The sequence below is a fragment of the Linepithema humile genome, chromosome 6, assembly GCF_040581485.1.
Source record: "Linepithema humile isolate Giens D197 chromosome 6, Lhum_UNIL_v1.0, whole genome shotgun sequence".
In the NCBI taxonomy this organism is placed as follows: Eukaryota; Metazoa; Arthropoda; class Insecta; order Hymenoptera; family Formicidae; genus Linepithema; species Linepithema humile.
In genome coordinates, this window is record NC_090133.1 from 16356093 (window position 1) to 16370571 (window position 14479).

At 43.0% G+C, this 14479-nt stretch overlaps 1 protein-coding gene and 1 long non-coding RNA gene across 11 annotated transcripts in view; one reads left to right on the top strand and one right to left on the bottom strand.

Annotated features, from left to right (window-relative positions):
• The window catches only part of LOC105676889 (uncharacterized), a 203848-nt gene that overhangs the window by 61166 nt on the left and 128203 nt on the right, over positions 1-14479 (top strand). The window contains exon 5 of the long non-coding RNA XR_010890779.1: positions 11820-12046. This is a non-coding gene — a long non-coding RNA (uncharacterized lncRNA). The remainder of the gene's footprint in view (positions 1-11819; positions 12047-14479) is intronic.
• The window catches only part of zfh2 (Zn finger homeodomain 2), a 363357-nt gene that overhangs the window by 23012 nt on the left and 325866 nt on the right, over positions 1-14479 (bottom strand). For 2 of the 10 annotated variants that reach the window (XM_067357316.1, XM_012375092.2), the window contains exon 12: positions 5370-5440. The exons of 7 other annotated variants lie outside the window; for them this stretch is intronic. In XM_067357316.1, the coding sequence (XP_067213417.1) occupies positions 5370-5440 (71 nt within the window). Of the gene's footprint in view, positions 1-4833; positions 5441-14479 lie in introns of those variants that run through there. One more of the 10 variants, XM_067357315.1, reaches the window with a different exon arrangement.

Genomic DNA, 14479 nt, shown 5'->3' on the forward strand with positions numbered 1-14479 from the left:
ACAGGTCGTGGGCGTTTCGCTGCGCGAGATAGCTCGCCGCGATCTCTCGCGGCAGGAAGTTTACGGATATCGCGTCTCATGGCGCGTAGATCTTAATGCGAAGGGCCGCCCTCTCTGCCGCGTTAACAGCGAGATGGTCTAAAGGTCGTGGCGGCACCGGGGGAGCGAGGAGGGCGAAAAGAGCGGAGCAGAGAATAGGTTTCAGTGGGGTACATTAGCGGAGTTATGCCCCCGAAGGCACGGCTGGCTACGCTGTATATCTTGGTTATTTTTTATTACCGCCCCTGGCAACACGTACAAGTACGTAGAAAGAGCGACTTTTCCGTCCATCGAGCTCCTTCCTCGCGCCGTGCGAAGAATAGAGCTCGTGATATTCTCCATTATTTTACACTCGCGTTATGTTCGTTCACTTGAAATTGTTGCAATTGCAAAGTTATCGATTGGCGTATCTACATTTATTTTTTTTAAACAAAATCGATTCAACATTGTCGATGAAACTTTTGTGATAATATTTTTACTTTATTTTGATGCGAGACTCAAGGTTGAACAACTGATGTGTGGAGCAACGAATAATTATGCGAAGTCTCAAAAGGTCTTTAATCGAAAAATGAGCAGCGCGTTTTATAAAAATATCCGCAAAATATCGCGTCCGAAATATCGGAATAAAAGTCAGACGACGTTACGCAACATTAAGTACAGTTCTCGAAAATCAATATTTTTTTTTCTAACGAGCATTCATCAATGCCATTGGCCCGATGGGACTCCATATGTCGGTTTCGAATCGTGTTTTTCACGCGCCGCGTCCGGACGCGAATGATAGAGGGTATCTCAGGGGTGAGGGTTGTTTTTTATATTTATGGCGCCGAAGTGGTGGGGTGGTAGCTAAGAGGGTGGCGCGTTAATGCGCGCCCTTTTTTTACGTTAATAACCATGCGTGATAGGCGAGCGTAGTGAGAAGAGTCGGAATGAGGGGTGGGGGACGATTTCACATGGGGTGAAAGCAACATATTTTCGATGGACTGCGGATTCACACGCGTGGTAAGTGCGTTGAATATTTTCTTGCTATAAATACATTTCGCAACTTTGTGCATTAATCAATGATAGAGGAAAAGAAAAACGTATTTATTTTCAGAATATCAATATACTTATGTGCGCGATATCGCGAAATATAAAAATAATATCAATGTCACAAAATTAGATATTTTGCAATTAATGCATAATAAGGATTCATATCTCAACAAATCTTAATCTTTATCTGGACGGGAGCTTACGAAAGAGTTTTTCGAAATTATTAATATAGATATTTCATATGAAATCTATTATTTAATACGTGCGTGCACGCGTACACTTGTGACACTGTCTTGTGCATAATGATGAGGTGGAACTAAGGGTCGTTATACTGCGAAGGTTAAATCGATGACAGGCCGCATCTTGAACGCGGAGAATGACGGTGGAAACTTTTCACGTTATTTCTTTATATCGCCCTTTCTCCCGCGACCGTCATTTTATCAAATGACCACGTTGCGCACGCAGCTCAATCATTCCCGTTCGCGGACAACTAAAACTTTTATCGGCGGCTTCCACTGATCGCCCGTTGTGCCTGCGTCCAGGATAATAGCGGATAGCGTTATTTACCCCTCAAACGACGGTAATAAATATTAATAATTAAGTAGCGCGTTGCAATTTTCTTTTGAACCAATGTTGAGGTTTCACAAAATTTATCAGCAGTCGAATTGTTAAGAAAACTTTGAGTAAGATTCGCATAGTATAATATTTTTGTTATTATACACATTTGTTAGCGGTCATTATTTTTGCAATTTTAAAAGGTATAAGGATTAGAAATGTGAAACATCTTTTACGCATTTGATGTCCGAAGTAACGTTTCCTCAACGGCGCATCTTAATATTTAATTCAAAGTCTTCTTAGACTTCTTTCCTTGCGCGATTGCAAATGAAAGAAGAGATAGATCACTACTCGCATGCATATTTCAAGAGTTTTTATTATCGATATAGTAGCGGACGGGGCGAATTCCCTTCTCAATGCGGTTCTACGTACGCGCTCCGATTATGTGCCCCTTTATTTCTTCTTTGCGTCGCGGGGGCATGTCATTTGCGGGTGCAGGGTGAGCGCAAGTGGGAGGCGACGAAAAAAATAGCTTTATGTCACGAGGGATCATTACAGACTTTTTTCTCGAGGGGTCGAAAAGTAGCAGGGTCAGGGATGACCCCTGACCTTGCGCATAGTGCACGGTGGTCGTTCTGCCTCGATGATTGTGCGCGGCGAAGCTCGTGTCGAATCACGTATTATGCAAGCAAACGAATTGCATTAGCCTTTATCATTATTTTGCGAGAACTGAAAAATTCGCTGCGCATATAAACAAGGATTGTTAATATACGTTCATATTACACGTGCTAATAATTTCAGGGCGATGCCTGAGGAAGAATGTAGGACTTTGAACGAATTAAATCTTTCATTTAAAATTGAATCTTTGATTTAAGTCGACGAGGCTGTCCCGTGCAAGACATTTTAAGCTGACGGCACAAGCCGATGGCGCAGAATGCGACTAAAAAAGTTTGCGAGTTCGTATCTTTCGACGCGTTTAAATTTCTTTTTTTCTTCGTCGTGAGCGTGTTAACAATGTTTTCCGTACGAGACGTTTATTCGGGACAATTTAATCCGAAGAGCGGGCGGTGAACCCGGGCCGGCGGCGTGTCCCGCCGTGTCATTTCGGTACACGTCGCAGTACGAGACAACGGTTCGCAATAGTCACGGAAGAGCATCCGAAGGACGCAGCGACGAGAAAAAGGCGGAAAGAGCCGCCGCTTCGATCGGATGTCGCTCTCGCGCTCGGCACCATGTCTTCTCGAACATGGCACATTGTTTAGTCGATACGCCACTCTCGCAGAGAGAGAGAGAGAGAGAGAGAGAGAGAAAGAGTAAAAAGTATCATCTCTCGTCGTGTATCAAACGGCGAGAGATTCTCCGGAAAGTGTAACTGCATCTCTCCTCGTTGCATCCCGTCGCGCGTCATCCATTTCACCCCCTACGCTTCGATTCGCACCGATTGGCGGCGGCGGCGCGGGGACTTCAAAGCGAGGACGTCTCATTACCGGACTTTCCTTCTCCTTGACACTATCCCCGCTCGACACCCACTCCCCGTCCTCCCCGTTCCTCCAGTTTGTCGAAGAACTTACTCCTGTGCGATACCGTGACCGGGCGATAATGACGATGCCGGGTGTAATTGGATGTCCGTCAAGCGCGGAAACTATTTGAAATATCGTGCGAAATGCGAGTTCATGGATAGTCGTCTCGGCTGGTGTATAGCACGGTCATAGAATGTCATTATTGAAGTTTCGTATCGCTACAATAGATAAAAGACGATAAAATAAGAACTGCGGGTATAAAATCTATGATTACTTTTGAAGTAATAGACGTAACCATAAAACTATGAAAATATTGAAAAAAAAAAATGGAAACGTGTCAGTTTGGACTTATTATGTAGTAATTAATTAATTATTATGTCGTAATTAAAGCAATTGCAGTTAGTGACCACATGTTAATGACTCTATTAGTTTTAATGTTTTTCTCTATTAATTGAATTAAAAAATGCTATAATATTTTGAACATAAATATATTTTAAAAAATAATAGTTTTATTTGAATGATCTAACATTCTTTTATCATTTAACAATTTCTGAACATTTCTTGAGCTGCTCATTCAAAGTATAATTTGTATCATCTTCAGCAAAGGGAAAAATAGTCATATTTCGCAATGAACTTTGTTCGGAATGAGCGGTCGAAATGGAACGAAATGACCGAATATTTGTTGCAAGTAAATTGTATTAAATTGTATAGGCGTAATGTTAGTGTATGTTGAGAAATCGATACGGTTCATAAGCAGGCATATAAATCATTGAACAGCCGAACGATATAGTGCTGTATCTATAGAGCTAGTACATTTATAGCTATTGATTATGCTATGTACATCCGCATAGGCAAACGACGCTTCGCTATAGACATTTATCTGTTTAAGTTGTATTCTGTTTCGACAAAATCTGCAATGTTAAATATATTCTGTACAACACAAATATCTTTGTATAAAAGGACTTCAAATTCAAATCAAAATGTCGTTAAGCAAGCTTAATGATTCTGAAAGATTCTGTAGAAGTTTCAGAACTTTTCTAAAAAAATACATAATCTGCTTTTTATCTTTAATCATTCGATTGTGCTTTCGATTATCGAATGCAATTCTTTAAACATATGTCATGTGTCAGAGTCACTAATTTGTGATTTTTATCTAGAAGTCAAATTAACAAGTAGAAAAAAGCAAAAATATATGTTCCTCCAGTTTCGTTGCTTCTGAGATTTACGTTACAACATATTCCGCGCGGAGCAAATCGCCGCTGGTTGGACTGCGCTCGGGGGATTGGAACTTGAAATAACTGCCAATACGTGATTTCAAATTATCTTGACAAAAAAAATAATTTCACAGGGTGGTAGGCGGATGATTTGATTTGAAGTTAGGGTTAACTTTGCGGACGACAAAAAAAATCACGCACGTGAAAACGAGAGAGCGAGCAGTAGGAAAAAAAAAAAAAAACATTCGTGTGCGGTTCAAAGGGGCTCGAAAAAGTAATCAGGATGTTGGGACCAATGCGGAGGGTTTGGCGGACGCCCGTGAAAACGAATTACAGCGATTTAAAGTTTCACCCCCTCTACCCCGCTCCCCGGCCGACCCTCGTGCTTTCTTTTCCCTCGTGGGGCACGACCGTGCTCCGTGCTCATTCCGCGCGGCCCTCCGGTCAGCAAGTTGTTTCGAAGATGACAAGAGAAAAGGAAATAATGTCACGCGGGGAGACAAATTCGCGTCGTCGGGGGTTGGAAAGTTCTTTCCAACCCCCGTGGCGCGGCCGGACGGCACGCCGTTCGTTGTAACGCGAAATTTATCAAAGCACACATTGTAAATTCTTTTCTGGAGATTAGCAGTGTGTGTGTGTGTGTGTGTGTGTTGGTGAATTTTGTTACACAATTACTGGTTACTTTGACGAAACAGAGACGTCCGATAGATCCACGTAAGTAACGTGTATAGGCGGTCCACGATTTAATTTGCGCCTATTCAATTGCCACTTAATTATTTTGGTCCCAGAACTGCATTTAATTTATATCGGGGCTTTTTTATATCACAATGTACAATCGCTGCCGTTAACCGCACGTCGTTCATTCCGACAGGGCAACTCTGCGCTTCGCCGCCGAAAGTGTTCGGAACGCGAAAAATGCGTAAACCTCAGTCACAAATCTCGCATTACGTCGTGGTTCTATCGGGCGGTTGGATACACATTGATAACTTTGAATAATATTTATCGTACTGACCTGTTGATGGCCAGGACGCGACTGAGGTTGGGAGAGAGCCTGGCCTGCATGGTCTACTTGCACCGCTGAAACTGTCACAAGCATTTGGTATTTTATTCGATTGCTCTAAGTTTTTATGATTTTTTTTTTTTTGTTTTTATAAGAATGAAATGGGATCGGGCAGCGGAAATTGGAAACTGATAAATCGACATCTACAGAATTACGCGTTGCCAAGGAACTCTACGTGAACTTGGAAGCGGGTCGAAGGTTTCGCGAAACGTTACGGTCTCGATCGACGATGCGTGCGTTTGCGATTTTTTTTCATCTTTGATCTTTTCTTTCTCCCCGATTTATTCTGAAGGAATAGAACGACAGGCCAGACTCTCTCTCCGCCTCGACGCCTCCAACATCAATGTGTAGAATTCTTTCACAATCTCATTCTGATTTCGACAGTCGACTTGATGTTACGCTTCTCTAGGATTATAATAGAAATTCGTGACTTTTCTCCGCTCGTTGCATCTCTCGCGTCGAGATACGGTCGGCTTCTCGCAATATAATTCTTACGAATGTTTCGCGAGCGCAAGCAATATAAGTTTTTTGGTTATAACATATTTAAATATCATCGGAGCCGTAGGCGCCGACAAATAAATTGCGGGTTTTGCTAGAGCGTTTAATTTCTACATGATGATCGCCATAGCAATCGATACTTCTCTCTCTCTCTCTCTCTTTTTTCTTTACGAGACATATTTACCCTTCGACCTTCGATTTCGAAGCGAGAAATGCGCTGCCTCGCCGGAATGGCAATACTATAGTTAAGCATCTGCATGCAACAACCTAACGTATAATTAAGACGTAGCGCGGAAAAGCATACATGAAGTCTGCGGCGCGTATAATTTGACGTATTGTGTTAAATCAATTTTTGTTTTGTTTTCACGATCGGCAGCGCGGCATTTCTGTTTCAAGTCGTTTTCTTTATTCGATTCATTATAAATTGCGACATATGTTCAACCAAAATTCGAACATATGGTCGCGAGTAATTTATATTTTTATTTTAGTTCGCTGAAATGTAAAGATGAAAGATGTCAAAAACTCTGAGAACAGGTTTTCAGAGAAGGAAAGCAATTTACGGGGGATAATTTAATTTTTTATAATTTCATTTCCTCCGTAATGCCTCAGTTTTGCCTAACAAATAACAATCCGGTTTGATTCTTTCAATCTCCTTCTCATTCTCCCTCGCACACTCTTCTCCATACCTCAAGCAAAATTAACAAGAACAATGCGATCATAAGAAAATAGCGCGCGAAAGGATGAAAGAAAAGAACATTAGAATGGATCTTCGCAGGAGCGCGGCGGGATGATGCCGCGATGGAATTTGGTTAAACAGTCGTCGACGACGGTCGGGCCCGGATGGTTAATAAAAATCGAAGTCGTTCGTTGCGGTCCCTCGGTCCTCCTCCCTTCTGACACGTTCTGCGGTTAAGAGGCGAAGCCAAGTTGGAGCGCGCTGCTCTCTCTCTCTCTCTCTCTCTTTGCTCGTGTTCGTCTGCGTTCTCGCATACACGTTGTAAAATACGTGTCTCTCGATTTTGCACGTATGCCCACCTACACAAGCGCGCTCGCGCTCGCGTCTATCTTTATATACTTTATATGTGTACGCGCACAAGTACGGGGGTGTGCGCGCGCGTGTGTGTGTGTGAGCGCGCGTTGGCCACGAGTACGGTAGCGATACGTTTCTCCGACAAATAAATAAAACGAAACCGTAAGCGAGGGAATAAAATGTGATTTACAACGGTGGAAAGACAATGGCCGAGGCTCCGCACGATAATGTATGCGGATGGCGCGGACTGGTACCCGGGGATACTGACTTCTGATTGGTTGTGCCCCGACGCCACCGCTACAACGGAAAGCGATAAATAACTGCGAGCAGATAAAACCTTTCTTTCTCTGCCTTCGGGCTTAGCCTGGGCGCTCTCGGCATCGGGGCTTAGCACTTGTGCTCGGGGGCGCTTCTCCGTCTCCCTTTCTCCTTCTTCCTGATTCCCTGCCACAACCTATCCCTGCCAAGAACATCGTTCGTCTCTTTTCCTACCTCTTTCATTCCTCTTGCTCGTTGTTTCCCGCGTCTCGCCTTCATCGAGCGATTTCGATTCGTAAGGGCCGCCTCGCACGACAGCCGCCACTGTGTGTGACTTCGCATACCTCTTCTACCGACTTTGCCCTCCTTTGTCCTAATCGAGGACCCAGTTTTGAATCAGAGTCATATTTCCAGCGTTATAAGAAATAGGAAGACGTACGAGAAGTGTTTTAGAAGCGTGATCTGACATCATTTTATTAATTTTACATATTTATTAATTGAGATATTTGTTCCGAAAAAGTGCAATTTAAAATTATATATTATGCAATTACGAAAGACAATTATGAACAAAATTATATTCTGATGGATTCACATTATTCCGTCAGTGGCTCAATTAGAAGAGCGCTGTAGGCAAGTTTTCCACCATTATCCATCATGTAACACCTCGAGATAATTTCTTAAGGCGGCTAACGACCCTTTCGGCGTTCGGCTGCTGCCGCTTGATGAGATTTCATCCTCTTCGCCTCGTCTCGTATTATCACAGCGCCCCGCGTTTACCCTGAGTTTAAGAGGGTGCTGCGTCGAAAACGCACGACGATGTAAATTTTTTCTCTGTTGCCGTCACTGGGGTGTCGGAAACAATGAAGGGCAACGTTACCAAGACGATCGATCGTTCACGGGGGTCGGCGTGGTGACCGAAGTTCGTGGGGAAATTTAGTTGAAGGGAAGACCGGTCGAGAGGTACAGAAAGAAAGAAAGAAAGAGAGAGAGAGAGGCCTGGCTTTACAGAAATCTGATATTCTCTCCCTACAGTAGCTTGTTAAAAAATGTCCAATGGCAGATTTCGGCACGCACACTGACCTAGAAAATCTTTCGTGAGAATCTTGCTTCTCAGCTCAATTCACAGCGTTACTGAATTATTGCGAAAAATGTTTTTCAGGACGTTTTTTATGCGTTTTTTTTTAATTTTAGAACAGCTGTAATTCCCAAAATTAAATAGTAACAAAAATAAATAAAAAATCGTGTGAAAAAGTTAACATTAATACATAATAAGCGAAAAGTCAAAGATATTTGTCATTATTTGATGGATTTTCTCCACCGTGATAATAAATTTTAATGCTTGCTTATCGAGAGTATCGAACTATCAATCTCACAATCGTGATTAATTGTTGGCATTTCGAAAGCGTTTGCTAGCGAATTTTTCTTACCGGATGCATCTAATTAAAAATTATTCGAAGCCATTCCAAGTTCCGTAATCAACAATCGCGGCTCATAAAGAAAATGAATGGCGCAGACTAGCGAAGGTATGAAATATATTGCAAAAACCGCTCGATGAGGGAGTAGTATAGAGAGATGCAATTATTTAAAACAGCAATCACGAAAATGAAAGAGCGGATTGGATAGGTCCGCCCTCTCTCGCTCGACAACGAAGAATATTCGGTCGATCCTGCCAGGCGGAAAAACTCTCTGAAGGCTTTTCTTCCGGACCGACAGGCAGCAATGCCAGCTCAAAAATCAAACGTGCCTGCGCGCGAGGGTTCGTCCGTTTTTCCCGCTCGCGGCTCGTAATCCCGGTGGTTTTATTTGCACGTATACTTTGTGCAGTGAAATTTATTTGCACACGGCATGATTTTTTTTTTTAAAGAAAAAATTAGTTTAACGGAGATATATTTCGAAAATTATATAAATGCTTATTGAAAGGCTGCGGGAGGAATCGTGTTAGAATGAATTTTCTGTACTTTCGAGAAGAATCTAGCATGTTGCGAACGTCGTGAATATCGTACAAATTGACAGGAATAATTATATGCGTTTAGTTAATTTATCGTATTTATACGCATTACGCCTCTCAACGTTTAATATATCAACGTGCACGCGATCGGCCACGTAATCGAATGAAAATAATTATTCCGAACAGCTCATACATACGTGTGATTAAACTGCATTGTCACGAAGGCCGATACTATGATGACTAACGGATCCTACGCAAATACGGATAAACAGCGCATATAAATGGCAATCGGCGACGATCATCTGCCGCACAATGGCACACGTGTACAATGTGTTTTCGAAATAATGGAATTGCTGTGATGGGCGATCACAATCCGAGCACGGTCAACTCTCGTCTCTGGCCACATCGCTCCGCGCGCTAAATCATATTAGGTTTATTGTCGCGACATGATCGATGAACGACGTCATCCGGCGATTACGCAGATTACGTTGAGGATCTCTATATTTGCTCACATGCGATCGTAGGTGAAATCCACGCCAGCTCCACCCTCGTTCGCATCGGCCCTCGCGAAGGTGAATCCTGGCCCCGTCCCTGCGGCAGACCCTCTTGAAAATTCGCCGCTCGCGTCTTTTGTGTTTGTCGCGACGTCGAGAGAGCTACTTTCCACGGGGACATTTGTTATTGGCTCGGATGATCGATTACTTCTCCTCGATAATAGTCCGTTTACGTTAAAAGCGAAAGGAAAATGGTCGCACGGGGTCACAGCGAATTGGACGTTGGACATCGCCAGATTTAGCTCGCAAGGTCTTAATAAATTAATGTCTCATCGATTTGCGATAGTTATATCTTAATAACAACCAGCAAATTGATATGATATTGACTTTCGCAGAGCTATGTGATAATTCAGCTTTACGTAACGTAGTTAATAAATTTTGTGTAACCATTATTCTTATCTTAGTATCGTTGAGTCAAAATTTGATTGACAGCAAATGAAAAAGTTAATATTCATTAACAAAATTAATATATTTTTAGTGTGATTTAATTTTAAATATTCCGTTATATTTGCTATATAATATATGTGTAGCAAAGATTTTTCGTTGCAAAAAACTCTTAATTGAAAATATTTTAAACGGCATGTTAGTTTTTAGTTTTTTTATGCTAAATACCGTTTGTTGGAAATAAACTAAGCAGCAAACAAAAGTAAGGCAAAGTATTTCATTTTTTCCTACCGCGAATCGTTTTAATCGTCACATTTTCAATTGGCAAAAATTTGCAGACGGTGTGCATATTAATTTTGCCCGGGCGTGAATCACATGTTGACAAGTTCGAGAGAAGCTCGCAGCAAAAAACATGTTCGCGGGAATTGCGAGTATTCATCTTGACTAAAACCCCAGCTAACTTTCCATCCTGTTAAGTGTCTCGTCTCCGAGACGCAATCTCCCCATTTCTTATTCTCTTCTTCGTGGTTAGCCGGCTGCACGGGAGAAACTGTTATGCCCGAGGTAACGGAGGGCTCTTCTTGAAAGACGGGGCAGCCCGTATCGAGAGTTTAATATTCCCGTGGAAGCGTCTTACCCCTCTTTCACGACGGACTGGCTTTTCGTCCTGCGTACGGATCCTTCCGCTCTCTCCCGCGAGCCCCGCGCCACCGTGTGCCTCGCGGCTGGCTTCGAATTTTAATAACTCCGGGAATGCTCAGAATCCAATAATGTCCTCTCCGCCGTCTCTCTCTCTCTCTCTCTCCCTCTCTTTTGTTATACACACGTAATGTGTCGCATACACACACACACACACACACGTGCGCCACTCGTTCACTTATGCGGCTTACATACGGAAGAGCTCGGCCCGCGCGCGATCGTCCGCTTTATCCACTCCTGAAATTCCACCCCCGCAGGCTCGCGACCCCGTGTCCTGCCTTATCCTCTCTTCCGCCTAACCATCGACGGCGCTTCTGAAAATCTCATATTCCGGAATGACGATGCGAATTCAACCCTCCTCTCTCTCTCTCTCTCTCTCCATCCTTCGCTTGCTTCCCCCCCCCCTCCCGATGTTCTGTTGGAATATTCCTATCTTCACCCTCGAAATATCCTGCATGTACCGGCGAGGAGTCGATTACGAATACGTTTTCGTGCCCGAGCGATGTACGTAACCAGAGACGTAAAGTTTTATGAAAAGTCGAATGAGTTCCGAGGCTGAAATTATAATGCAAACGAGCGGTTCTTGGCATTGTTATAGTTTGTTCCGCGGCAGAACGTTACATTATAATTACTTCGATTGTGACATTGAGTGTGGCTGAGATGGATGCTTAATTATATTTAAGCATTATTGTCCTTAATTAAGCTATTTTTACTTTAATTCATTCTGGCTAATTATCCTTGCACAATGATTATATTTATATCTAATTATTTCTTTAAAGGGAAGAGATTTGAAGATCCATAAGAAAAATTTATTTCACAAAACACTAAATCTGTAGAATTTTTCAATTTAGTTGTATAATTCATAATTATAGATGATTGCTTTAGAATAATTTAAATTTGCGGTTGAAGTGGAGAATAGTTTGACGCTATTGTTGATTTTTTTCACAGACTGCCTTTAATTTTCGCGAAACTCGATCTTTTTCTTTCCTTTCCTGGATTTCAAAAGTGCTCCAACTACTATTCTGACGTAGGTGGGATCCATCTGGGATTTCTATGTATACCTGCGGTGATGAATTTCCACGACGGCGGCGGGAAGGGACGGAGGGACGACGAGGGGGCTGCAAGACGCGTCGTCGCGACATATAGAGACGCTTTTCGATGTCACGAGAATGGAGAATCAGGATCGAAGGAAAGGAGGAGACTCTGTGCGCCGAGAGTGGTTGGAGAACGACTGAAGGGATGAGCTTCGAGAAATAAGGTAAGGATAATCGAAGCAATCGAACGGTGCCATTCGTGGGAGACCGAGGGCGTTGGGCCGTGAAATGAATTCCACCCCTCGAACGAGGGGCGGAAAAACGGGAGCGAGCACCCGTTTGTGCGCCAGTCGCACACTCGCATACTCGCGCGCGGCCGCTGCACGCGAGAAGGCGGTCGAAGCTGCTGGGAGAATGATAACGCCGCGTTAGAACGAAGATTTGTGAATACATTAGAGAAAATGCGTTTGAGAGAGAGAAAGAGAGAGAGAGAGAGAGGTGGGGGCTCCTCGGGGAGGGCGCACGCGAAGGGAGGACTCTGAGGAATGACGGGGTGGTTCGTTTCCCGCAGGAGAACGAGGAATCCTCCTCCCGAGCTCGGGTATTTATCTTCCACCGATCGCGCTGGGGTCGCGTCCCTAGAAAGTCAACGAACTTTGTTTTCTCTCACTCTCTCTCTCTCTCTCTCCGTCTTACGCGCGCGGAGAATTTGAGAATTGCGAGCCATACAATTTTTTTTTGTCAACGCTTCTCGCTACTGGGCTTTCTTGCGGGATTTTTAGCTCTCCCGTTTCTATTGAATGCCTTTGTGATTTGGCGCGAATCCCGACTTCTTCAGGAATATAATTCCAACTCTATTTGAACAATTGAATTTATTGTTCTCCGTCACGCGGCAATCTGATGCTTCCAAATGTTTCTTTGCGATATAAGTTTTGTCATTAATTTAACATCAATTGTGTAAACTCGTTAATCGCATACACTTAATAATTAGTCTTAGAGGACGAGATATATACAATTACAAAGAGATTTGATTACCGATGCTCCTTTTTTTTTTTAGCAACAAAAGGATCGCGTCTGATAAGAGGTTTCGATTACCGTGTTAGGACGCCGTCGTGCCCCACGTGAATTATTGCTCGCGTAATCAGCGATCGGTGCGCTTAAAGAGCACCGAATCTCGCGACAGTGATAAAAAGAGCCGTCGGTATTACGAAGGTGGAGACACCGTTTCGGAGACCCGTGTGCCTCTTCTCTCGCTCTCTGATCCGACCCGCTCGTCGCTCGGTCCTCCTCTCGCACGTTCATTCTCCCGCCGAGAGAGACTGATGGCGGTTTATATTACACGGATTCATATTACCACCAATTAAACTCCTATACCATCTCGGGCCCGTGGTGTTCATACGTTATACTGGGGGATGCGAGACGTTGGTACCTGGTGCACAGCACCGCTATATATCCGAGATCTTATATAGGGTGACCGAGTTACAAAGCCGTCCTGATCGAACAAATAAAAATATAAATATGAGTTATTTTTTCGTAATATTCATATTTCATACATCGATTAATGAGCAAATATATAATTATGAACGCAACTATTTCATCTTCGCGTACAGTGTCTTTAAAACTGTTTAGGATTATTTGCTAGAAACTAATCATTCTTCCCGTTACATCGATCGAGTATTAATAAAGTATTAATTCAAATATGACAAGAAAGTAGCATTTATCACGCTTATGTATGCAAATTGCGGTCGCAAAAGTTGGTATTTCTTTGTGTATCGATTTTAGTCTCTTTGTGTGTGTGTGTGACTTTTTGATTAACAACGTGTCAAGCGTTCCCACTTTATCCACGATGGCCGTTATCGCGCCTAAAGGATAACATTTGCTCCTTCGTAAACAACTTAGTGACCTTTGCGTGCAACGATCTCGTCTTGCGAAAAAGTCCCTGGGCGAGGTGACTCGCAATTAGAGGTAAAAGTCATGGTGCTCAGAACGAGCGGAGCATGAAACTCCAGAGAACGATTGGTGGGGCGGACGGAGTCACGTGGAATTAATGACGATTTCGATCTCTTCGGTATCGACGGCGATCCTCAGTATCGTGCAAGGATGAAAGATCGCGAAAGATCAAGGCTGCGTCAAAGACCGACTTCATCTCATTCTGGGTCAATAAGTTCGAAGGTTGACACGAGTTAAGCTGCGCGATTACTTACCGCGCGATTGACACATTAATTCGACATGAATTGTCGACGGAATCCCGCATTTATAAACTTGTCACGAACACTTGTGAATATTTATTGTATTAAATTCAGTTATTATACTTGTATAATTTTATAATTATTTGACCGTATAATTTTTCATGCGTTTTTAACACATTTAAGATGATAATCTCGAGTAGCTTTGCGAAATAATATTTTTCTCAATTTAATTAAAATATTAGAAAGCGTTTATTTTCAGAATTTTCAGAGTTAGAATCTCTTATCTTTTCATCGTACCGGCTAAATCAAAGATAGCTTGGAACAATCGCGACAAAACAGGATTTGGCACACGCAGAAGTGCCGGGAAAAAAGTATGATTCAATTCCGGAACACCCGGTATGCACGAATGCAAGGATACCTCCGCAAGAGCGGAGACATTAATATTAAGCGTCCCCACACGAGCCGCAG